Source organism: Gossypium arboreum, chromosome 11 (genome assembly GCF_025698485.1).
Source record: "Gossypium arboreum isolate Shixiya-1 chromosome 11, ASM2569848v2, whole genome shotgun sequence".
NCBI lineage: Eukaryota > Viridiplantae > Streptophyta > Magnoliopsida > Malvales > Malvaceae > Gossypium > Gossypium arboreum.
Window position 1 is genome coordinate 120,290,201 of NC_069080.1, and position 22,545 is coordinate 120,312,745.

Here is a 22,545-nt window from a genome sequence, read left to right on the forward strand (position 1 = left end):
ATAGGCTCATTAGGTGAAATTTTCTTTGAATGGACAACTATTCATGTATGATTCTACGAGAGGTTGTCCCACAATGACTCAAATAGAACATATGATAATGGATGTTGATCTAATGTTTGTACATTCAAGACTATTTTAATTAGTGATAAAATTGAAACAATTGTTAATATGTATGTATTCTTTTGGTTTTAGATTCACATATTAATTGAATAGAATTTCATGCTCTTACTAATTGATGATGATTCCCCAACGATAACATAATTTAATAGGTGTGAAAATTATCATTGCAACGAACTACATATATTGTAAAGGTTTTAAAGTAAGAAGCATGCATCATTTAATATGCTTTTAAGTCGTTAAATTAGATGGAATATTTGTTTCATGCAAAGATAATTAATTTATGGCAATTTTATGTTTCAATTTGAAAAGGCACCAGCTCTTATCATTAACATTCTTACTAAAAACAAATTGAACGAAAATAGTTACAAAGAATGGAAATGAAACTAACTCATTCTGAGTGGCAACAACACAAATCCAAATGTTTAATCTGCAGTAAAAAAATGGCATTTTAGAACTTATTGTAAAAGGTACGTAAACTACCTAGTCTCGAGAGGGAAGAAAGGTAATAACTCTTTATTATTGAAACTTGTTTAATGGAAGACTCAAAAGACAATTAAGTCATTGGTTCTGTAGCCACTAATAATGTTTTTGTTTCTTTGCTAGGGTTCAGGGAAATGAGAAGTCTACATGATAAGAACCTTTAGCTAGACCAAGGATGGGTACATTATGATAGTTGAAGCACTAAGAGAAGTATATATTTACTTTGATAGTTTTAACTAATATATGTGGCCCCATAAACATTAGTACGTGAGGAAGTTATGAATATTACATAACTTTCATAGATGGTTATTTCATATATGAATATGTTTATCTAATACACCGCAAGAGCGAAATTTTTGATAAATTTTAAGAGTTTTGTGTAAAAGTAGAGAAACAATTAAATTTATTCATTAAAGCACTCTAATATAAATAAGATGAGAATATTTATCTAAGAATTTTTAGAATACTTTATTAAGAATGAAATTCTTTCTCAGTTAGCTATGTCTAATCTCCACAAACAAAATAACGCTACTGATAGAAGGAATAAAATGTTGCTAAACATGGTTCATTCAATGTTAAATTATTTGCAAACTTTCAATATATGTTTGGGATATGCACTGCAAACCATGTGCAATATGCTGAATAATGTGCCTAATAAATTAGAAAGTTTGACTCACAAACAAACTTATGTGTGTTTGTAGAATATCCAAAGAGAACAAAGGTGAATTATTTTTATAATATAATGGAATTAATCAAGTGAAAGAATACTTACACAAGAACCCAAACAACTACACCAAAAATAACCAAAACTAATGCAACAAGGGAGGGATTGAGTCCCAATAAGAACCCCAATGAAAGAGTTTGGGATGTTTTCCTAAAAGAGTCAAGTGACAAAAATGAAGACTAAGAGGTAGATGACAACATACTTGAAAAATCGAGAATATATCTTTCTTTGAATGTTTGAATTTTACAAAAAGTTGGATGAGTAGAATAGAAAGGGATGAATAAGAGAGAAAATAAAAAGGATTTTTAGTATCAATAAATAAAATTTTAAAAGAACAACAAAAAGGATAAGGTTTTGGATTTTCTTATTATATTTTGAAATTTTATTTTAATTAGAATTTTTAAATTTATGTTTTTCTATAATGACATGTGAAGTGACATGTTCTCCATGTGGAAGAAAAACATTGCCATACATGGCATTCTTACAAAGATGGTTTATCCTTTAACATAGTTCTAAAGAAAAATCGAAGAATATTTTATGTAGGATATTGACAAAAAAAAAAAAGAATACCTAGATGACAAAATGAAATGCATGCATTGTTAAGTCTAACACTTGGCAACTTTGCCAATACAAATATATACCACAAATTATGTGAAAAACTATGGGTTGAAAATTTAAAACAACATAAGGAGACTAAAAAAATGATACATTAAGTCCATTTTTTCTCTCTAAAAAGAAGAAAAAGATGATGCAATTTAGTTTTATATATAAAGAGAAAATGAAATAAATAAAAGAAAATATGGTTAGAGGTTAGTGAATAAGGGGAAGGGCAAGATTCGTGAGACCCGGCACCGTTTACTCCATCACACTACTGCTCACAATTCACCATACCCATACCCAAACCCTCCCTTCCCCTTTCCTTTTTTGTTTTTCTCTTTCCCTATCTATCTTTGGCGTGAGGATGTTATTTTCTTTTTATTAATACCCTCATCTCCTCCTCTCTCTCTTCTTCATTTTTCATTTTTATTATCACATCATTTCTCATCAATAAACAACACCACCACCCCAATCTATTTTTCCAATAATTTTTCATATGACCCTTTGTTCCTCCCATCTCCTTCTTCCCTCTCTCATCTATTTCTCCCTCTTTCTTTTAGCATTGAAACTCATCATGCCTTATTGTTACTTTTATTGTTATTATTATTATTCACAATTCATGTTGAACAAGTACTACTTTTGTAAGAAAATTGTCCACTCTTTTCTAGGTTTATCAAATACAAATATGGTTTCTCCTCCTCCTGTTTCCAAATGTGGGTTAGGGTTGATCAGTGCCAACGAATCCAATCCCAATGTTATTGAGTCATCCTTATTACACTTGCACAATACTAAAACTATTTCAATGCCATCAACATCACCACCAAAAAAGAAAGACCCTGGTGGCATAGGATTTATAGATGATATGGGTGGTGGTGCTGGGATTGATGGACTTATGTCATGTACAGAGAGCTTAGGGTTTGAGAGTTGTTATGAAAGAGATGATGGTGATGTTGATGATAGGAGTAATGGTTATAAACATGTGAAGCTTTGTGAAGATGAAATTAGGGATAATAATAGGTGGAGGATTAGGAAAAGGAGGGAAGGGAGGAGTCATATGAAGTTTCCACCACCACTATCTTCATTGAACCAAAACGGTCAGCCTTGTTTTTACCTAAAGCCTGTAAGGGAAAATGGGAGGTTGGAGTTAACTGAAGTTAAAATACAAAGGCCAGAGATTTTACGTTCTGTCAGGCAAAATGGTCGCTTGAGATTGCATCTTGTTAGCAGTGATGTTTGCTCTAATATCAACCAAGAAGAGGAAGAAGAAGAAGAAGAAAATGAAGAGATAAATCAAGAAGAACAAGAACAGGAAGTACTTGATTTGCAAGAAGAAGAAGAAGAAGAGATGAAGGTTGAAGAAGTATGGAAGTATAGAGTGAATGGAAAAGGTTCGAGAAGATGTCATGAGATGGTTGTGAGCCATCTTCATAATGATTATCATCATCGTCAACATCATCATATGAATGACCATCATAGCTTGCATGTGTGGAGGCAGCCATGTGTCTCCATAAGGTAAATAACCAAAGAGATGGGATTACTGTTAGAAAATGGTTAAAGGTGAAAATAAAGAATAAAAAAGACGAGCTTGATAAATGTTATGTGTTAAGGTGTTTAGTTGAGGAAGATCGATGTTTCATAGTACGTTGGGTTAGTGTTTAGCAGAGACAGAAGAAGCATGATGTGTCTCGACGAAATTAGGAGGTGACGGATGGGTAATCTCCAGGCGTCAGCACTGAGTAAATAATAATGATAATGATAATAATTTGACACTTTATTTTCTTTCATTTCTAGAATTAAAAAAATTCTGGAACTTTCATCTTTTATTTTTCTAAGAAAATTGTTGAATACCAAAAGTACCCAAATCCTTTTTTGCTTAAACTGATAGTAGAATATTTATATATAGTGAATGTGTACTCATGTAACCATGGGTACAAATTTATGTGTACATATATATTAAAATAAGCTTATTATGTGTTGTACAGCTTGAAGTATGGCAATAAAAGTGGCAACAAATGTGTTTGGTGCATCAATGATTTCCACCCTATTATTCCCCTTTAGGGAGAACTCAGTTGAATTGAGTTGGGCACAGTTCATTGAGACGCACTTAATTTCCCCAATAATCAATTGAAGAAAGTAACGGATAGCGACTCTTTGTGAATTGACATTAAAGCAGAAGCAAAGAATATGGAAGCCAAAATCATAGCTTATGGAAGCACGAAACCTATAAAATTGACACCCAAAAGTTGATGAAAATTGATTTGAAATGATAATACACCAGTCAAGACTCACTGAGTCAATTATCATGGATCAAAACCATTGATTTGTTATAATTTAAAATTGGCACAAAAGCATGAAGCAAATAATTTCTCAATTTCAGCATACTTAATTTCTCACTTAAAAAGTCTGCTGTGGAGTGTTGAATCACATGTCGGATACAGACCAGAGATACGCCTCCCTTTCCGTTGCCCGTTTCTCGTTTAATTTGGTGAACATTTTCTTCTCAAAACCTACACAAGATGCAGAGCAGCAGCTGATTAGAATTTTCCATCATTTTTTGACAATGTATTATAATGAGAATCAACTTGGGATTTAGAATTTTTTTTCTATAAATAAAAAATGAATTTACCATTACTACGATCGACTCCGTCCCAATGTCTTCCTGGTCTTATACCATAACGATTTGGTGCAGCATCTAGTTTTCTTACTATCCAACTATGCGGGGGAATATCTTGAGGAACTACGAACCCCGACTCTTTCATTCTCTCAGCATCCCCTAGGTCTTTAAGAACCAGCTCAGGTTGTTTTTTCTACAAAATATTATTAAAAAAATGTCAACTTTAGTGTTAAACTACCTGAATTCCCATCAGCAACAAACAAATGGTTAATTTACCTTGACCAAATGAGCCATAGGATCACCCCATCTTAGTCGATCCTTCAACATATTGTCGAGCTCTGGGTCATCCCTGCAAGTACAAGTTGTAAATATAAAATTGCTACATGCAGCAAAATAAAGACAAAGTAATCTAAATCAAGCAGAAGATACAGTGAAGTAATATGTACAATGATTACAGCTCAGAACATTGTTTAGAATTTGTTATCTTACCTTGTTCGAGCAAATGGTTTACTCTTCTCGAGTTCTAATTCTTGCAACCTAGTCTCAGCTTCACGTTTTTGCGCTAAGCCTTTGCCCCATTCCAACTCTTTCTCCTGATTAACAACATAATACCAGACTATTAATTATTTCCTCGCTAAGATCAAAGTAAACTAATGCTTACCAGACATGCAGCACTAGAATTGGCTACAATGATCAAAATGAAAATAAATAAATAAATAAAGGCAATTATGCACTCTACAGCAAAATTTCCATGTTGTACCTTGGGCTTTTCTTCTCCTCCTTTTCGTTTTGACTTAAGGTACTCTTCTTTTGATATGCGCTCCCCTGCAAGAATTCATAAGGGATGTCTGAGCCAGACGCAAATATACATAAGATTTCAAGTAGATGTATCCTAAAAGTGGCTCGTCATTCACCTTTTGTCTTATCACGAAATACAGGCTCAGCACCTCGTCCGCTTACAGATGGATCCATCTCCTTAAACCTAATAAACCAAAGACCAGACAAAAAGAAATTAAATGTATTGCAGGAACCAAACCAACTAAAAGGACACTGATTAAATAAGAGCGTTCTATTTCCATTGTTGTTGTGTTGTAAAACTTATCTGATTTGTTGCTGGCAATAAAGATTATTGGATTATGTTCTGTGTTTGGTGTTTGTGTTTGGAGGGTTCACGGGTTAAAGTTAGGAAAGAGTTCTGGTTTCCTAACAACACATCAATGACTTCCCTCAGCTAGCAAAAGAAGCTCTAAGTATGCAAGAACACAAGATAGAATCAAATTGGAAGTTACATGAAGTCAATTTTGACTGTTTTAGCATTTATAATCATATATATCATGTTGCCATCCAAAGTAAAAGAATAAAACTGGAGAACTTTGCTCCTTAGCTTGCATGCAATTGTATATTACACCTCTCTCTCATTTCATCAACATAGGTATTTTTACCAATTTACTCATGGAATAAGCCATAAGTTCCTACACCAGGTTACTACATAAAGGATGGCCACATGTAATAATTACTGCAACCAAAAAGAAAGCAGCCTCTGCAATTTGTCTAAAAACAAAATAGGCTAACGTCTATAACTGAACTCGAGGATCGGCATCTATTGGTGAGTACCTATAATTTACCCCATTTCTATTAATAATTCAAGGATGAAAAATGCAGAATGCTAAGAGGATTTCTGAAAATGAATTATATCAGAATAGTTAAACAGAATACGTACCTTAACCAATCATCCTTCTTCGTTTTTGAAATTTCTTCTCGAATATCACTGCCAGAAATTAAACCAGTTTTGGATTGCTGTTTCAAAGAAGCAGGACCAGTTGATTCCCTCCTACTTTTCCTTGGAGGGGAGAGATCCGAATCATGAACAAGCTCAGATGTTTGGGCATGAGATTGTCTAGGTGGGGACATATCAGGCTCAGGTGATTGTGTATGTCGGCGTCTTGACCTTTGCTGTGGAGGTGACATATCACTATCAGCACCTTCTCTCAAAGGCTTCACCCTCCGTTTTGGTGAAGGTGTATCATTTCTCGCCCTTCGTTTCCGAGGTGGTGACAGATCAGCACCTGCTCTGTTTGCTAAAGGTTCTGGTGAAGGTGTGTCATTCCGAACCCTCCGTTTCCTTGGAGGAGATAAATCAGTACCATCTGTTCGGTTTACTAAAGGTTCTGGTGAAGGTGTGTCATTCCGAACCCTATGTTTCCTAGGAGGAGATAAATCAGTACCATCTGCTCTGTTTACTAAAGGTTCTGGTGAGGGTGTGCCATTCCTAACCCTCCGCTTCCAAGGAGGAGATAAATCAGTACCACCTCTAGAAGCCTTAAGTCGAGGTTCTGGTGAACCAGCCCGAGCTGGCCTCCTGCTAGGAGGTGACAAATCAGAATCTTCTCTTGTTAATGTTGTCTCATTATGAGCCCTACTTCTCCTTGGCGGTGACAAATCAGATTTCAAACCAGGGGAACGTGGTTTTCTCGGAGGTGACAAATCCTTAGCTTCTATTTCAGAGTTTGAGTGCCTCAACCCAGGTTCTGGAGAAGGTGTGTCATTTCGTGTCCGCTGCCTACGAGGAGGGGAAATATCAGAATTAGGATCCACTGTATTAGCGTGTTTAGGAGAAAGCGAGACCCAACCACTACCATCTTCGGCAATGGCATTGTAGCCCCTCCTCAACCTAATCTGCTCTAGCCTTTTCATTCTTTTTACTTCTATATCTTCATCCACTAGTGGCTTCTCATCTAGGTAAACAATAAAGTTCATAATCAATAACTAACAACTATAAATTCATTAAACTGAAAATAAATAATAATTAAATATAAGAACATTTAAGAATTAACTTTTAAACTAACCAGGTGAATCATTGCCCTCATCTTCTTCGAGATTAACAGGTTTCTGCCACACTGGATCTTCATCCACCACTAGAACACCTGATGATTCGGGTTTAGTTTTCTTCTTTTTCTTCCTTTTCTTCTTCTGCTCCTCTTCTTCGTTTTTGGTCTCGTATCTTTTTAGGTATTCTTTCAAAGAACTCGCCATTGGCTGCCCCTGCCCAAATACAATTATTAGTAGGGATTCAAATAGCAGTGGCGTAGATGTTTCACGGTCGGCATTTCGCATTAACGGCGCCGTCCACCACCGCTGTAGAACTCAAAGCAGTGTGAACAAATTTCACATCAATACCTACGTTAACCGCTATTTCGGCTAAATCGATACCTTTAAATATATAAAAATCTCCTTCCTAATAACGTAAACAGAGAGATGAGATATAGTAACAGTAGGATCGAAAACAGAAAATCAAATATAGCATAGAGATGCAGAGGCAGAAACCAGATAAAACTCATGACTCAAGCAGAAATCAAATCTTCAACTTAGGTTTAGGGTTTTAAAAATTACCTTATTTAATTTCTTCTTCGATCGGAAACTTGGAAGGCAAGGGAGGACTTGGGTCGGGAACCGGAGGAAGACGAGAGGGATAAATTAGGGGAAGAAAAGTCGGCCGGGAATTTTCAAAGGAAAATTCAAAAAAAAAATCGGATATATAATTTTATGGTTAAATTCTGCTAGTAATCCTTGTAATATGCACGTTTTATGAATTTAGTCCTTATATTTTAATTTAATCATACTTAATCCCTATACTTTTTGAATTGGTCACTTTTAGTCCACATTTTTGAAATTTTAATATTTTTGTCCTAACCCAAATAGTAGCAATAAAAATCCGTCCAGTTAAATTTTGTTATTAGTCATATACTTTTTGTAGAGTTGTAGATTCAATTCATGTTTTTCAATTTGGTCATTCTTAATCCTTGTACTTTTCAAATTTTGAAATTCTAATCTTGACACAAACCATGATGATTAAATCCATTAATTGTTTTTTTATGAGTAATTTGTCTCCAACATAAGATTTTGGGCATAACCCAACTTAATGAATTTAATAAACTACTATTTAGTTTGGACTAAAATTTCAAAATTTGAGAAGTACAAAGACTAAAAATGACCAAATTAATGTACATGGGCTATATTCAAAACTTATGCATAGTACAATGACTAATCGCATAAATAATCTATTTTATTTGATAAAATGTTGGCAATTTTAATAAATAAATAATTGTATTACATGCATGTAGGTGTGAAAATAACACATTTAGAATATATATATATATGTGCATTAAAAGTAACATTCAATAAATAATAAAATATATGACTTTAAACTAATAATAATACATATGTTGTATGTACGAAATTAAAATAAAATGGTATTCTAGTCATTTCTCCAACTGAGTTGATATCTAATTAACTCGTAATATCAACTCAATCAAGGGTTTAAATTTAGTAGAGACAAAACATCTGGTTTGAAACTAATAATAGTGACACATATGTAATATGTATGAAATTAAGATTAAAAAAAAAGGTATTTTAATGATTTTCTTAATGGAGTTGATGCCTCAAAATAAAAGTTACTCAACTATATCATAGGGCAACTACAAGATTCTATTGTGATCATGATTGGAGTGTAGGAGATGCCTAGTGTGGGCAAAACATTACTAGTCAAAAAAGTTTCCAGACAAGTCCAAGAAGATAAGTTATTGGATTTGGTGGTTATGGCCATTGTATCTCCAACTCCTAACATTCAGAAAATCCAAGATCAAATAGTAATGCTCTTGGTTTTAAAGATTGAAGAAAAGAGTACGATTGTAAGAGGCTATAGATTATGTGAAAGGTTAATGAATGAGAAGAAAGTACTTATAATTTTAGATGATATTTTGAAGAAACTAGATCTAGAGGAAGTCGAAATTCCATTTGGAAGTCAACATAAAGATGCACGATATTGTTGACGTCAAAAGATCAAAATGTTCTAAGAGATGAGATGGATGCTACAAAGACACGAAGAAGCTTGGGAGTTTTTTTCCTTAAAAAAAAAGATGGTTAGGGACTGTGTTGAAAGTGTTGAGCTCTAACCTATTGCATTTGAGGAAGCCAAATAATGTGCAAGATTATCGCTTTGCATTGCAACAGTTAGAAGGGCATTGCAAAATAAGAGCGTATTTGTTTGGAATGATGCTTTACGAAAACTACAAAGGCCCTCCTCAGAAAAAATCGTCGAGATACCTACTAATGGGTACTCGGCTATAGAGTTTAGCTACAATCATTTACAAGGTGATGGTCTTAAACGGACTTTCAACCTTTGTAGCATACTACAATTGAAGACTTATTGAGATATGCATTTGGTTTGGGTTTAATTAATGGTGTCAACACTTTGAAAGAAGCACGAGGTAGGTTGTGAACAATGATGAGTACCCGCAAAGATCTTGTTTGTTGCTTGATGGTAATAGTACCAATGAGGAGTACTGTGATGCGCATGATCTTACTTATATTCTCGTCAAATCAGTCGCTTCAAAGAATAATTAGGTGTTTACCTTTAGTAGAGGAGGATGTTATAAGAGATTGGCTAGATGGAGAATCAATGAAAATATGCAACAAGATTTGTTTGTTGTGTCCTATCATCACCAAGCTTCCTGACTAGTTGAATTGTCCGTGGCTTCTTCTTGTCCCTATATACAGCAAGCAACTTTCCCAGATATTGTCAACTGACTTCTTCAAGGAAGCAACAAATCTTAAAATCTTAGTTTTGATTCGTATGCATTTTTCTCTTTACCTTCATCAATTGATCTCCTAACAAGCCTCAATACATTGCACCTTGACCAATGTGAATTGGGAGATAATATAACCATTATTGGATGGGTCAAGAGAGTAGAAACCCTTAGCTTTATAGAATCTAATATCAAAATTGTACCCAAGGAAATCGGGCAACTGGTGAAGATAAAGTTGTTAGATGTAAGTGGTTGTACCAAACTCAAAATAATTTCACCCGATATCTTATCAAGTCTGTCAAGATTAGAAGATTTATATATGGGGTGTCACTTTTATTCAATAGGAAGTTGAAAAAGCTGGAATAAACAAATTAGTGCTTCTCTTGCTGAACTCAACACATTGTCTCATTTGTCCAAATTAGAAATTCAAATTTCGAATGCCAAGGCTACACCAAAGGACTTCTGTCAAGAGTTGCAAAAGTTGGAATTACATGATTTTCCCAAGAGAGAAATGGCAATGCTTTGAAGCTCCTAATATTCAAGAACCCTAAAACTCTGGCTAACCACAAGCATTTATGATTTGGATCGTGGAATTAAGAGGTTGATAAAGAAAAGTGAAGATTTAAATTTGGATGAAGTGAAAATTATGAAGATTGCACTTTAGAAGAGGAAAATTTGAAGAAGTTGCATTCTTGTGAAATCAAAGAGCTATTCTATATGGAAGGAGATACTAGTAATAAGGAGATGTATGCTGCTCCAACTTTATCGACAATTAAAAAAAGGGTAAATTACACCAACAGTCACTCAACTTTGGGGTAGCCAACAGAACAGTCACCTAAGTTTCATTTCAGTCACTCAACTTTTAAAAAATAACAAAACAATCACTAACGTTATAAAAAAGTGACAAAACAGTCACCGATTAACAGATTCCGTTAATGTTTTAACGGGACAGCTGATGTGGCAAGTTAATTAGCTGATATGGTCAGTTAACTTGCCACGTTGGATGTCTGCAAACCCTTAATAATAGAGAGAAGAAAAAGAAGAAGAAGAAGAAGAAGAAGAAGAAGAAGAAGAAGAAGAAGAAAAAGAAGAAGAAGAAGAAGAAGAAGAAGAAGGAGAAGAAGAAGAAGGAGAAGAGAAAAAATGGAAATGCTTGGAGTGATTCCAGTTTGCTATTGTGGAAATCCAATCGAATTCCACCCAAGATCTGATTCCAATATCGTCCAATGGCAAAACTTTGTCCGTAACCGCTACCGTAAAACTCTCTTTTCTTCGCTAGAGCTCCTCGCACCACCATCAAGAACGATTTTAGAAGCTTACTCCTCAACCATTGCAACACTATAATCAGGGAGCGCTAGTTTACGAAATGCGTTCTCTGAGCCATCAACGGCGGATTCAGCAGTTTTCGTTGACCAATCAGCGAAAGATAAAAATTGCTCATTAAAAAAATCAGTACTCCGATCCGAAGCTAAAATCAAGTACCAGCAAACCAAGCCGAAACTCGAACTGACCGCGATCCATTTGAGGAAGGAGCTATCAATGGAATCCTTTTTGTTATTAGACTAGATGTTTGAAGCGTTGATGAGAGGCAATGATAAAAATTGGCAGATTTGGAGGCGTTAATAGATGGAGGAGAGATGGAGGATGGAGGGTGAGGATCTTTTGAGAGAGGTTAAGGAAGCCATAGTTGAGGGTGGAAGAAGGAAGAGGGAAAAGGGAAACTTTATCTCTCGCTCCAAGAGTAATAAACTTCAAGTTGATGGAATAAAATTAGAGATTGCACCAGCAGCTTTGTTCCAACGAAACCTCCATCATTCTCCAGAAATTTTTAGATTTTGATTTTTGTCTCCAACCCAGAGGCGACAGCTTCACCTGCCGGTCCGTCTTCAACTGCATGATTGTTGGCTCGATCCCTGTCTTTTTCTAGCATCAAACAACTTACCCCAAATCTTACTCTGTTTTCATCCACTGTAACTTAGTCAAAAACGGTACCTCCTCCATTAAAATCGTTCTTCAAAGTTACTGCAAACAAGAAATAAACCAAATAAGGGAGAAAGTGATTCAATACATTCCCAAATTAGTTTATGCAAAACCATAAAAGGGTTTAAACAATGTAAAGGATGCAGAGTAGGTAATAAAGTTTCATCAAACATATGTTTTTTTTTTCTTTGAAAAAAATAGTGGATTGGGTTTCAAGTAGAGGTGTGCATGGGCCGGGCAGCCCGGCCCAGCCCGAAGGCCCGCCCGAAAAATGGGAGGGTTTGGGTAAAAATATAGGCCCGAAAAATGGGCTTGGACAAAAAACGAGGCCCGTTTAGAAAGCAGTGGGCCCCTGTAAGATTTTTTGACGAGGGCTGGCATTTACTCGACCGATTTTAATATTAAATTACTTTTAAAATTTTTTATTTTTAATTTTAAGTAACTTTAGTACTTTGACTTTACTTTTTTGTTGTTTTAATGTTATTTTGATATTGTAAAACTTTTGTTATTAATATAATTTGGTTCTTAATTTAGTTCTAATTTGTTTTAATTTTTCAATTTTAATATAATTACTTTTTATTATATTTTTAATTTATGTATTATTTTAAGAATTATTTTAGTCTCATTTTTTATTTGTTTTTGTTTTAATATTTGTTTTATGATTTTAAATGTATTTGATTTATTATATTTTAAATTTTTTATTTAATAAAAAAGCAAAAAAATTTAATATGGCCTACTATTTTTTCCGGTAGGGCTTGGACAAATTTCTAGGCCCATATTTGGTAAGGGCAGACCCTGCCTTGAAAACAAAGTGAAAATTTTTTATGGGCCTAGCTCGAACCTAGCCCGGCCCGGCCCATACACACCTCTAGTTTCAAGGGATGTGTGTATTTGTGCAGATAACATAATTTGTCTGCAGTTTCGGTGATAACAATGAGAGACCATAAGCCTCATTGGAGGCATCTCTATTTTTTCTCCTCCTCCTTCTTCTCTTCTTCTTATTTTTCTCTTCTTAAACCTTAAATTGGTGCTGATGTTGTTAAATTAGTGGATGAAAACAGAGTAAAATTTGGGGTAAGTCACAATTTATGAAAGGGGAAATTGAAATTGATTTCCACCATAAATACCCAAAGATTTATGAAAAGGGAAATTGAAGTCTAATAGGATTTATAGAGGAGGGAACCTGTTTTTCATCTGTTTTATCTCCAAGTATCTCCATTTTTTCTCTTTCTCCTTCTTCTTCTTCTTCTTCATCTTCTTCTCTTATTATTTTACTATATAAACCCTAAATTGCTACTGATATGGCTGTTTAATTTGATGCTAACTGGCCAGCTGGACGCCGTCATCTGCCACATCACTTTACCATTACGTCTGTAACAGAAAATGGCAAAAAGGACTATTTTGTCACTTTTTAAAAGTTGAGTGATTGAAATGAAGCCAAGGTGACTATTTTGTTAAGTACCTCAAAGTTGAGAGACTGTTAGTGAAATTTACCCCTAAAAAAAATAAACTTAGGAGGTCTTGATTATCTAAAAGATTGTTTACGGAAGAAAGACGTACGAGTAGACCACATTCTACCCAAGCTTGGAACTCTTGAAGTTTACAAATGTGACAACCTGATGAGCTTAGGGTCATCCTCAGCAGTGTTTCAAGATCTCACCAATTTGTATGTGTGTAATTGCAAAGGAATGAAATACTTAGATATATGTTTAGCAGTACAGGGTATAGCCCAACTTTAAGTGTTAACGATAATTAACTGCATTTCAATGAAGGAAACAGTAGCTGACATTATCTTCAGCAGGTTGAAAAGTTTGGAGCTTGTGAATCTACCGCAACTTAAGAGCTTTTGGTCAAGTGACCATTCTTACTAATACTGAGTGGTTGTCCTGAGTTGGAGATATTTTGAAATGGAGTTTTAAAGACGCCATTGGTGGAAAGATTAGAAGACGGAAACGGTACGGGACATTGGCACAATGACCTTAACAGCACTATCCCAACATTTGCTTTCAATGAAGGTATGTACTATTTTATATTCTTTTAATTTACCTTTAAATATTCTATTTTATTCCTTTAGGTACTCATTGTTTCTTTGTTTTGGATTTTATGCCAAGGTTTAGTCTACAAGGGAGCAGCAGGATATAGGAGTAGTTGGTGAAGAAAAACCACCCTTTCTCAAGATATTTTCAATGAGCAGGTGTGGGGTATGCCGCTGTCATTCAGGATTCTCGAGGCCATGTTGTTAAAGCTACATCGGCTGGAGTGATGGGCTGGTTGTACCATGAATGGCCTAGATGATTGTCCCTCTTAGTTAAAGTCACTTCTAATCAATCGGATTACTTATTGGTGGTCGAAGCATTACAAAATTTATGTTCTTTTATTATTGAATTTGGTATAACCCTTCATGATTGTTTAATGCTACAATTTTATTTTGAATCTTTATCATTCCATTAGATTATGGAGGTGTCAATAAAGTAATTCATACTCTTATTAAGATAATCTTATTACAAGCAAACCACTTTGAGTGAGAAGCTCTTCACGCTAATATTTATTCTATTGTAGCTTCACATCTTGGCAAACCATTTGAAATTACTCATTCGAAACGTCAATTTGAAACAAGTCTTGCCAAATGGTTGTTTCTTTTATCAAAGCCAATGACTCTACTTCTTGCCCAATAAACAAAAACCTGTAGCAAAAGCAAATTAAAAAAAAAATGGTAAGTAACAATTAACCAACAATGGATTTTCTTCCAAACAAAAAATATCATAATCATTGTGTTTGTGTGCAAGTGTTGAGGGGGTTAGCACAAGCAGTAAAAATGTAAATAAATAAAAAATACCAAACACAATGCCTGTTTAATGTTTGTTGAAATGTCTCAATGAATTTAAGCATGTTGTAATTATATCGTGAATTTAGTGTTGCTGTAGGATTTTCACCCGTTTGAAACTTAAGCTTTGATAAAACAAATAAAAAAAAAAGAAGGAAAATGAATTTGTTACTTGATTCTTGGAACCGACTTCCACAACAACATTATTATTTTGGTGCTTAATTTTATCTTCCCTAAATTACATCAAATATTACTCTAAAATATTGTATTCTTATTTTGATCACTATAAAATTTTTTTTGGTTAATTTAGTCATTGTTTTTAAAAAATTAACTAAAATATCACTCAACCATTAAACTATTAACAATTGCTGACTTGACCTACAAAAAAGTTATTATTTTAGTCCCTTTAAAAAGTACAAAATTTTTAAGTTAATCACTTAAATCCCCATCAAAAGTCCATATTAAATAACATAAAAGAATATTAGATCTAGCCTCTGATATGTTTTAGTCGTCGTCTTTCTCCACTATCTCTTCTGATCTCGACACTGAGATAAATTTCTTAATTATCCATGTTTTCTTATATATTTATTTTCCAACTAAATAGTTTAGTTGCATTATTTTTCAAATGCATACTGATTTATGAAAAGATAATTCTTTACACAGAAATTATATGTACTAAGATTTTTTTCTTTTTTAAATACAAAACTTTTCATTAACCCAAACATTGAAACCACATGATAATTACATTCCACTCAAATCAAACAAAAAAAATAAATAATAATCTACACAACTTTTTCAGGTTAGTGTACCCTTTTCACCTTGTATGAAGCTAACATGACTTTAAAATCAATCATCTAAATGGGACCAATATCATATTGTAGTAGCTATGGAACTTTTATAAAACGATTTGGATCGGATATATATATATACACGAATATCATGTTGTAGTAGCTATGAAATTTTTACAATACGATTTGGATTGGATATACATATTGATCTCTACCTAAATATTCTACAATTTACCTATAACAGTTCGTTTTTTAGTGGTGTCAGAAACAGTGGTTTTGATACCACAATTTTGATGATTAAGTCAGTAAATATTATCTATTTAATATTTATGAGTTAAAAATAGTGTTATAATAAAATGTGGTTTCACTGATTTTATTAAATTAGTCGGTTAGTCAAGGTACAAGTAATGCGTAACAAAGGTCAATGATTATCGAAAATGAGATATCGAGACGTCATTTTCATAGATCAAGCTAATAAATATTTTTATTAAATATTTACAGAGTTGTAGTATAAGTGGATTGAAATTTGCTCTATTAATTTTGATGTTTGAATAGTTAATTAAAGAAAAAAAATAAATCGTAAAAATTGCAAAAATTAATCACTATTGTCTTAAAAGAGTTAATTAAGTACAAAATCATAATTGAATAGATCTTTATGGAAATTTAACCATAGTCAAGCCAGTGGACGGTAAGCATGTGTCTTTTAGATTAAAAATATGAATAGTTAATGGCATTTTAGTAATTAAATAAAGGAATGAACAAATATAAAAGGTGATAAAATTTTCATGTTCTTTATTTCTTCTTTTTTACAACCGAAACTCCATGGTTGAAACCTTATAAAAATCAGTCAAGCTTCATTTCTTATCCATGGTATGTTTTTCAAGCTTATTTCTTGTAAATTATATATTTTTGAGACGATTGCAACTAGGTCCAATTAACCCATACCTTCATTTTCAAAACTATCAAAGATTTAAAAAGTTTTCATTGATATTATTTGAAGTTTTTGAATGTTTATAGTAGATTTTGAAGCTTAGTAATGAAATAAAATTAATTTTTAATTAAATTTTGTTAGTTTTGAGTTAAGGACCGAATTGTGAATATATTAAAATTGGTATAATTTTTTTAATTTTTGATAATAGGAGGCTGTAAATGGACATAATTGAAGTGGGTTTAAAATTTGGAGTTCAAATTTGGAAGAAATAGTAAGTTCGATTTTATGGGCTAAATTGAATAAAATGCAAAATTTTAGGGGCAGTCAAATAATTAAATTGAGTTGATATATGTTTATAATTGGATGAAATAAAAGGGTTGGAATTGATAAATTGAATTAAATTATTGAATAGATTAGAAATTAAACCAAATTGAAGATAATCAATGAGATAACAAAAATTGCAGATTAGTCCTTAAAGAGTTGTTTGTTTGCTATCTTAACCAGGTAAGTTCATGTAACACCCCTTACCCGTACCTGAGACCGGGACAAGGTACGAGGCGTTACCGGATACATACTCAAACATTTCAGAAAATACGGGTTATAAAACTTCATTCTAATTTAAAACCAACTAAACAACATCATAGTGTCTCGATTATGGACCTACAAGGTCCAAAATATACATTAAAAGCGATCTGGAGCTAAACCGAGAACTATAGAAAATTTTAAAAAAATTACTAGGGTTATGCCTCACACACCCGTGTGGAGGCAAAGCACACGTCCGTGTGTCCCACTTGTGTTAAATTATTTGGATTTATTTTTCATTTTGAACCTACATGGATTTTCATACGGCCAAGCACACATTCGTGTCCCTGGCCCGTGTCCCTTACACGGCCTAGACACGCTCGTGTCCCTCACACGGCCTAGACACGCTCGTGTTGTCACCAGTATCCAAAAACCCGGACATTTTGTTTATGACCTCATCATTCATTTTAAGGCACACGCCCGTGGGCTAGGCCGTGTCCTCCACACGGTTGAGACACACGGTCGTGTCTCTACCCATGTGTTTACTACCATGCAAATTGACCTAAAATTTTTAAGTAGAGGGGACACACGACCAGGCAACACACCCATGGGAGCTGACCGTGTGTCACACACGGCCTAGACACATGCCCGTGTGTCTACCCGTGTGGACCTTTTTAAGGCTATTTTCCAAGCCTTTAGTCACCCTCTATCATCCATACACACTTAGAAACTTCAATGGTATTTAACATGGCCTAATTATACTCTTGATAATCCTATAGATATGATGACTAAGTCACTTCTTATAACCAAGTTTGGGCATTGCTTAAACTTGGTTGGTGTTCATTGTTGAAGAATACCCCTTTAAAGGTTTTGTGGAAGAGGTGGAGAACTTGTTCATTGAGAATTCGTGTCAATGTAGAGATTGTTAAAGTTGTATGACCCAAATCCTTATTAAAGAAATATGTGGTAAAACAAAGGGATCTATGTAGAATCTGGCCCTCACAGTATGGACCATGCTGCACAAGTAGAATCCGTAAAGAACTACACTATTTCTATTTGACATTGATTGGAATAAGGTTTTTCAACTTTTAAATAAATGTAGTCAAAACTCCTATTGGATCATTCGTTTTTCAACATTAGTGAATTTCTTCTGCGCTGCCCTTGGTTTTTTCCCGAAAGGGTTTCCACGTAAAATCTGTTTATTCTTATTTTTCTTTATTTTTGCGATTATTCTATTACCATTATCGACATCTATTTTAACAGAGGAGATGGATAAAATGCTTACTAGTGTCCAACTCCTCAAACTGATTATCACCCTAAGGTCTTGTAACATAAGGTACCAAATTTTTTTCCTGTAGGCTATTTATTTAGCCCAAACAACAAGCCCATCACTCTATAACCCATTTTAAGATACTAGTTGTTAATAAACTTGATTATAGGTGGAGTCGAGTTAATGCAAAATTTTAGGTTTGAGCTTGGCTTTGTCTGAAAAATGGTTTTAAAATTATACTTAAGCTCAACTCAAATTAAAAATATTAAACTCGAGTCCGACCTATCTTATTCAGATTAATCTTTTAGATTATTTTTATATGAAAATAAATTTAAAAATATAATACATCAAACACATAAAAAACATTAAAATAAATATTTCCTAACAAATTGAAAATACATTTAAATTTTTTTATACTTAACTAACATAAAATAGTTGCAACTTAGCAAGCAAATGCCTCTAAAATAGTAGCAAAATTTAAAATAAAACAATAGTTACACAATACTTAAACAATAACAATAAAATAGTGATAATATAATATCAAAACATCAACAAAATGACAACAAAACATCTTATTTGGGCTAGGTCAAAATAGACCAAGCCCGAGCAAAAAAACCTACTCGAGGCCTGACCCTATTAAAAAACGGGTCTTATTCTTTGTCTAATTCTATTTTTCGAACCTATTTTTTACACAAACTATTCTACTTTTCGAATAAACGTTTGAGTCTGAATGAGTGACACGATTCATAATCAGTTGCCTTGAATTTTTTTTAAGGGTAAAACAAACTCTCTTAAATGATTAAAAAATGAAAATAAAAAATGTAAACATGGTTGAAGCAACAAGACTCTATTCCTGTCTGAAAATTGGCGCAGACAGCCATCGACAGTCAAAAAGGATGAACAACAGCTTTGACATTTTAAACATTATAGTATCCCTTTTCTTTTACTTTTACTTTTAGATAATGCATTTCCTTTGACACAGTTGTCGCCACATAACCTCACCGTGTTCTATTTCATCCTAAAAATGAATCCCACCGTCATTTTTGACTTATTTCATCCTAAAAATGAAATCCCCACTGTAATTATATAATTAAGGGTAAACCGTCAAAATAGATACTTTTATTTGTCTTAAATTATATTTTAGTCACTTATGTTAAAAATATTATATTTTAGTCACTTACGTTATCATGTTGTAACATTTTAGTCACTAAGAATTAATTATCGTTAACGGTATAATAGTAAGCTGATGTGACACGATAAATCATCATTTTAAATGAAAATTTTAGGTTAAATCACACAATTGGTCTTTATATTTTTTTATTTTGAATAATTTAATTTTTTCTTTAAATTAAAAGAGATAGAGAAGGAAAGAAAATAGAGAAGAAGCGAAGAGAATAAAAATAAAGAAAAAAAATTAAAAGAACATAAAAGAAAAAACTGCAATTGCTCAAAATGAGAAAATATGGGGACCAATTGAATAATTAACCTAAAATTTTTGTTTAAAATGATGATTTAACATACCATATAAGCTTACTGTTTCACTGTTAACGAAAATTAAGGACTTAGTGACTAAAATATTATAACACTTACTAAAATATAATATTTCAAACATAAATAACTAAAATATAAATTGAAGAAAATAAAAATGACTATTTGAAGAGTTTACTCTAAAAGGGCAAAAGAGACAATGTTCATAAAATGAGTTGGATTCGAATTATTTTAATATGAAAGAATCCAAAAATCAAATACTAAAAAAATAAATGCAGAAATTAAGACCGTTGAAAACTCTGAAAGAAAACGCAGGAAAGACAAATGGAATCTTATCCCATTGAATCGTGTAAACAATGCCTGAAGAAATTAAAAGAAACCCTTCAACAGGCTACCAAGCAAAGCTTTATAAATAGGAGAAAAATCAAATCTTTCAAACTGCAGAAATTCAACATCCTACATTTCCATTTTCAATACAATAACCATTTTTTTGCTTATCAATAACCCATTTATTTCCCCTCATTGAAGACAAGAATGGAAGAGAACAACCATAAAAACAACCACCAATCCTGCAAAACCAGGCTGTTACCCAAACGTATAATCCTAGTCCGACATGGTGAGTCCGAAGGCAATTTAGACACCTCGGCCTACTCCACAACCCCCGACTACAAGATCTCCTTGACCGAAGAAGGCCGTGCCCAAGCCTGCTTGGCTGGTTCCCACCTTCGGGACCTTGTTTCCAGCCATGGGCATTGCCCCGATTGGCGGGTCTACTTCTATGTCTCTCCGTATGAGCGCACCCGATCGACGTTACGGGAGATTGGGAAATCGTTTTCAAAGAAAAGGGTGATTGGCGTAAGGGAAGAGTGTAGGATTAGAGAACAGGACTTTGGGAATTTCCAGGTTGAGGAAAGGATGAAAATTATCAAGGAGACGAGGGAAAGGTTTGGGAGGTTTTTTTATAGGTTCCCTGAAGGTGAATCCGCCGCTGATGTTTTTGATCGTGTTTCAAGTAAGTTCTTCTTCATTCTGGAGTGGTTTTTTTTTTTGTAAATTTTGCTTAGGGCATTAAGCTTCTATGAAGAAAACTGGTCATTTGTGGATGGAGAATCGAATGGTTTTTTATCAGTTCATGGTCATTTAAGAAAAAGAAAAAAGAAAGTGTAAGTGTTAATTTAAAGTAGTTTAGTATTCTTCACTGATTGAGAAAGCAATAAGAAAAACAAAAATATTAAGGGACTGTTAAAATCAATCTATATTTTATTCTTGTTATTGTTGGAAAGAAATGCTTCTGGAAATGGTACTAATTGGCAATGGCTTGCTTTGCAAATCTGATAGCTATGAACTTCTAAATGAAAATTGGGTTCTGTTGTGTTAATGGTAAAAGAGAAGTAATATTAAGGGACTGTTAAGCTGTTTATACAAGCATGTCTTTCATTGCTTCCTTAACTATGTATGAGCATAGATCTCTTTGATATGTGTATATTTTAAACTCTGCAACAAAATGATGTCTTTGAAATGCTAGGAAATTGGTTCGGTCCCCGAAATGTTTCTATTTGGGTAATGGTCTGGTAGCAGGACATGCAAAAATATTAGATAATTTTACTTGATGAGTGGTTTTAATTCTTCTTATGATAGCTGCGGATGAGTATCAAGAGCAACTTCTCGGGAATTATTCACTAAAATGGTTTTTGAGTGCTTGATTTGCCATGTCATCCATTTTTGAGCGAGTTAACCATAATTGTGTATGCTCATTGTTCACTGGTTTTGAAAGTCTTCAAGTTAGAAGTAGGATTGAGCTAGACATGATTCTATTCTTTCAAGTGATGTTGGTAAGAGATCTCAAGTCTGTGGTTTGATATATAATCTTACTTTGTTCTTTAATCTTAGAGAATGAATCCAAATAATTAAATGCTTTTGATATGTAGTTTGGATCAGTGGATGCTAAATCGAAGATAAATCGTTGATTTTTGCAGGTTTTCTTGAATCTCTCTGGAGAGACATAGACTTGAATAGGCTTCATAGCGATTCTTCTCAGGACTTGAATCTCATAATAATCTCACACGGTCTAGCCTCACGGGTGTTCCTAATGAAGTGGTTCAAATGGACGGTTGAACAATTCGAGCGCTTAAATAATCTCGGGAATTGTGAGATTCGAGTTATGGAGTTGGGACATGGCGGTGAATATAGCTTAGCAATAAATCATTCGGATGAGGAACTGCTGGAATGGGGACTCTCTCCGGAAATGATTAAAGACCAGAAATGGCGAATCGATGGCAACAAAGCTGACTGGAATGATCATTGTACTTGGTATCTTAGGTCATTTTTTGACTATGAATCAGACTCAGAAGATGATGTTGAAAGAAGTTGATATTCATTCCTCAAAAAAATTGGTTTGGAAAGTGATTCTTAGGGTGCAAAAGTTGTGCCATATGAGGCCCTCATTGGAAAGTTCATTCATGTAGATGGATGTAACAAATGCCCTTTGTTTATTTGTTTTTAATTCATTTATAATAATAAAATAAGTATTTAACCAGCAACTATATGTAGCAAGATCATCATTGATGAAAATTTAATAAATTAACTTAAAAACAAACTTTTATCCAGCATTTAAATATTTTT

General features: G+C 33.6%; 3 protein-coding genes and 2 long non-coding RNA genes across 7 annotated transcripts; 3 read left to right on the forward strand and 2 right to left on the reverse strand.

Moving 5' to 3' along the window:
- Positions 1-2,109: 2,109 nt before the first annotated feature.
- On the forward strand, positions 2,110-4,447 carry LOC108474044 (protein FAF-like, chloroplastic). Its single transcript, XM_017775923.2, has one exon. The coding sequence runs from the start codon at positions 2,418-2,420 to the stop codon at positions 3,435-3,437; it is 1,020 nt and encodes a 339-aa protein (XP_017631412.1). The 5' UTR covers positions 2,110-2,417; the 3' UTR covers positions 3,438-4,447.
- Positions 4,151-8,071, reverse strand: LOC108474043 (uncharacterized). Of its 2 annotated transcripts, none has more exons than XM_017775922.2 (9): positions 7,926-8,071; positions 7,382-7,571; positions 6,256-7,270; positions 5,450-5,517; positions 5,296-5,360; positions 5,025-5,128; positions 4,812-4,884; positions 4,548-4,728; positions 4,151-4,428 (listed from the first exon to the last, which is right to left on the reverse strand). In XM_017775922.2, the coding sequence occupies exons 2-9, from the start codon at positions 7,566-7,568 to the stop codon at positions 4,343-4,345; spliced, it is 1,779 nt and encodes a 592-aa protein (XP_017631411.1). In that variant the 5' UTR covers positions 7,569-7,571; positions 7,926-8,071; the 3' UTR covers positions 4,151-4,342. The 2 variants fall into 2 exon arrangements, with proteins under 2 accessions (XP_017631411.1, XP_017631410.1); XM_017775921.2 differs by having other exon boundaries at positions 7,382-7,577.
- A 5,572-nt stretch (positions 8,072-13,643) lies between these two features.
- LOC128284308 (uncharacterized) lies at positions 13,644-14,612 on the forward strand. 2 transcript variants are annotated; one of them, XR_008274703.1, is made up of 3 exons: positions 13,644-13,766; positions 13,899-14,115; positions 14,218-14,612. It is a non-coding gene; the product is annotated as an uncharacterized LOC128284308 (long non-coding RNA). The 2 variants fall into 2 exon arrangements; XR_008274704.1 differs by having other exon boundaries at positions 13,902-14,115.
- Positions 14,522-15,061, reverse strand: LOC128284309 (uncharacterized). The gene is made up of 2 exons (XR_008274705.1): positions 14,937-15,061; positions 14,522-14,783 (listed from the first exon to the last, which is right to left on the reverse strand). It is a non-coding gene; the product is annotated as an uncharacterized LOC128284309 (long non-coding RNA).
- Positions 15,062-20,204: 5,143 nt separating this feature from the next.
- LOC108471253 (phosphoglycerate mutase-like protein AT74) lies at positions 20,205-22,463 on the forward strand. The gene is made up of 2 exons (XM_017772882.2): positions 20,205-20,935; positions 21,900-22,463. Exons 1-2 carry the CDS (start codon positions 20,458-20,460, stop codon positions 22,292-22,294), a joined length of 873 nt encoding a protein of 290 aa, XP_017628371.1. The 5' UTR covers positions 20,205-20,457; the 3' UTR covers positions 22,295-22,463.
- The last annotated feature ends 82 nt before the right edge of the window (positions 22,464-22,545 follow it).

Bases quoted from the DNA above. Each gene is read 5' to 3' on its own strand.
- LOC108474044 (XM_017775923.2), top strand. From the start codon at position 2,418: ATGACCCTTTGTTCCTCCCATCTCCTTCTTCCCTCTCTCATCTATTTC.
- LOC108474043 (XM_017775922.2), bottom strand. From the start codon at position 7,568: ATGGCGAGTTCTTTGAAAGAATACCTAAAAAGATACGAGACCAAAAAC. The intron at 5,361-5,449 runs GTGAATGACGAG...GAATTCTTGCAG, and splicing joins ATTTCGTGATAAGACAAAAG to GGGAGCGCATATCAAAAGAA. The intron at 5,129-5,295 runs GTACAACATGGA...GTTGTTAATCAG, and splicing joins GAGGAGAAGAAAAGCCCAAG to GAGAAAGAGTTGGAATGGGG.
- LOC108471253 (XM_017772882.2), top strand. From the start codon at position 20,458: ATGGAAGAGAACAACCATAAAAACAACCACCAATCCTGCAAAACCAGG. The intron at 20,936-21,899 runs GTAAGTTCTTCT...TGATTTTTGCAG, and splicing joins TGTTTTTGATCGTGTTTCAA to GTTTTCTTGAATCTCTCTGG.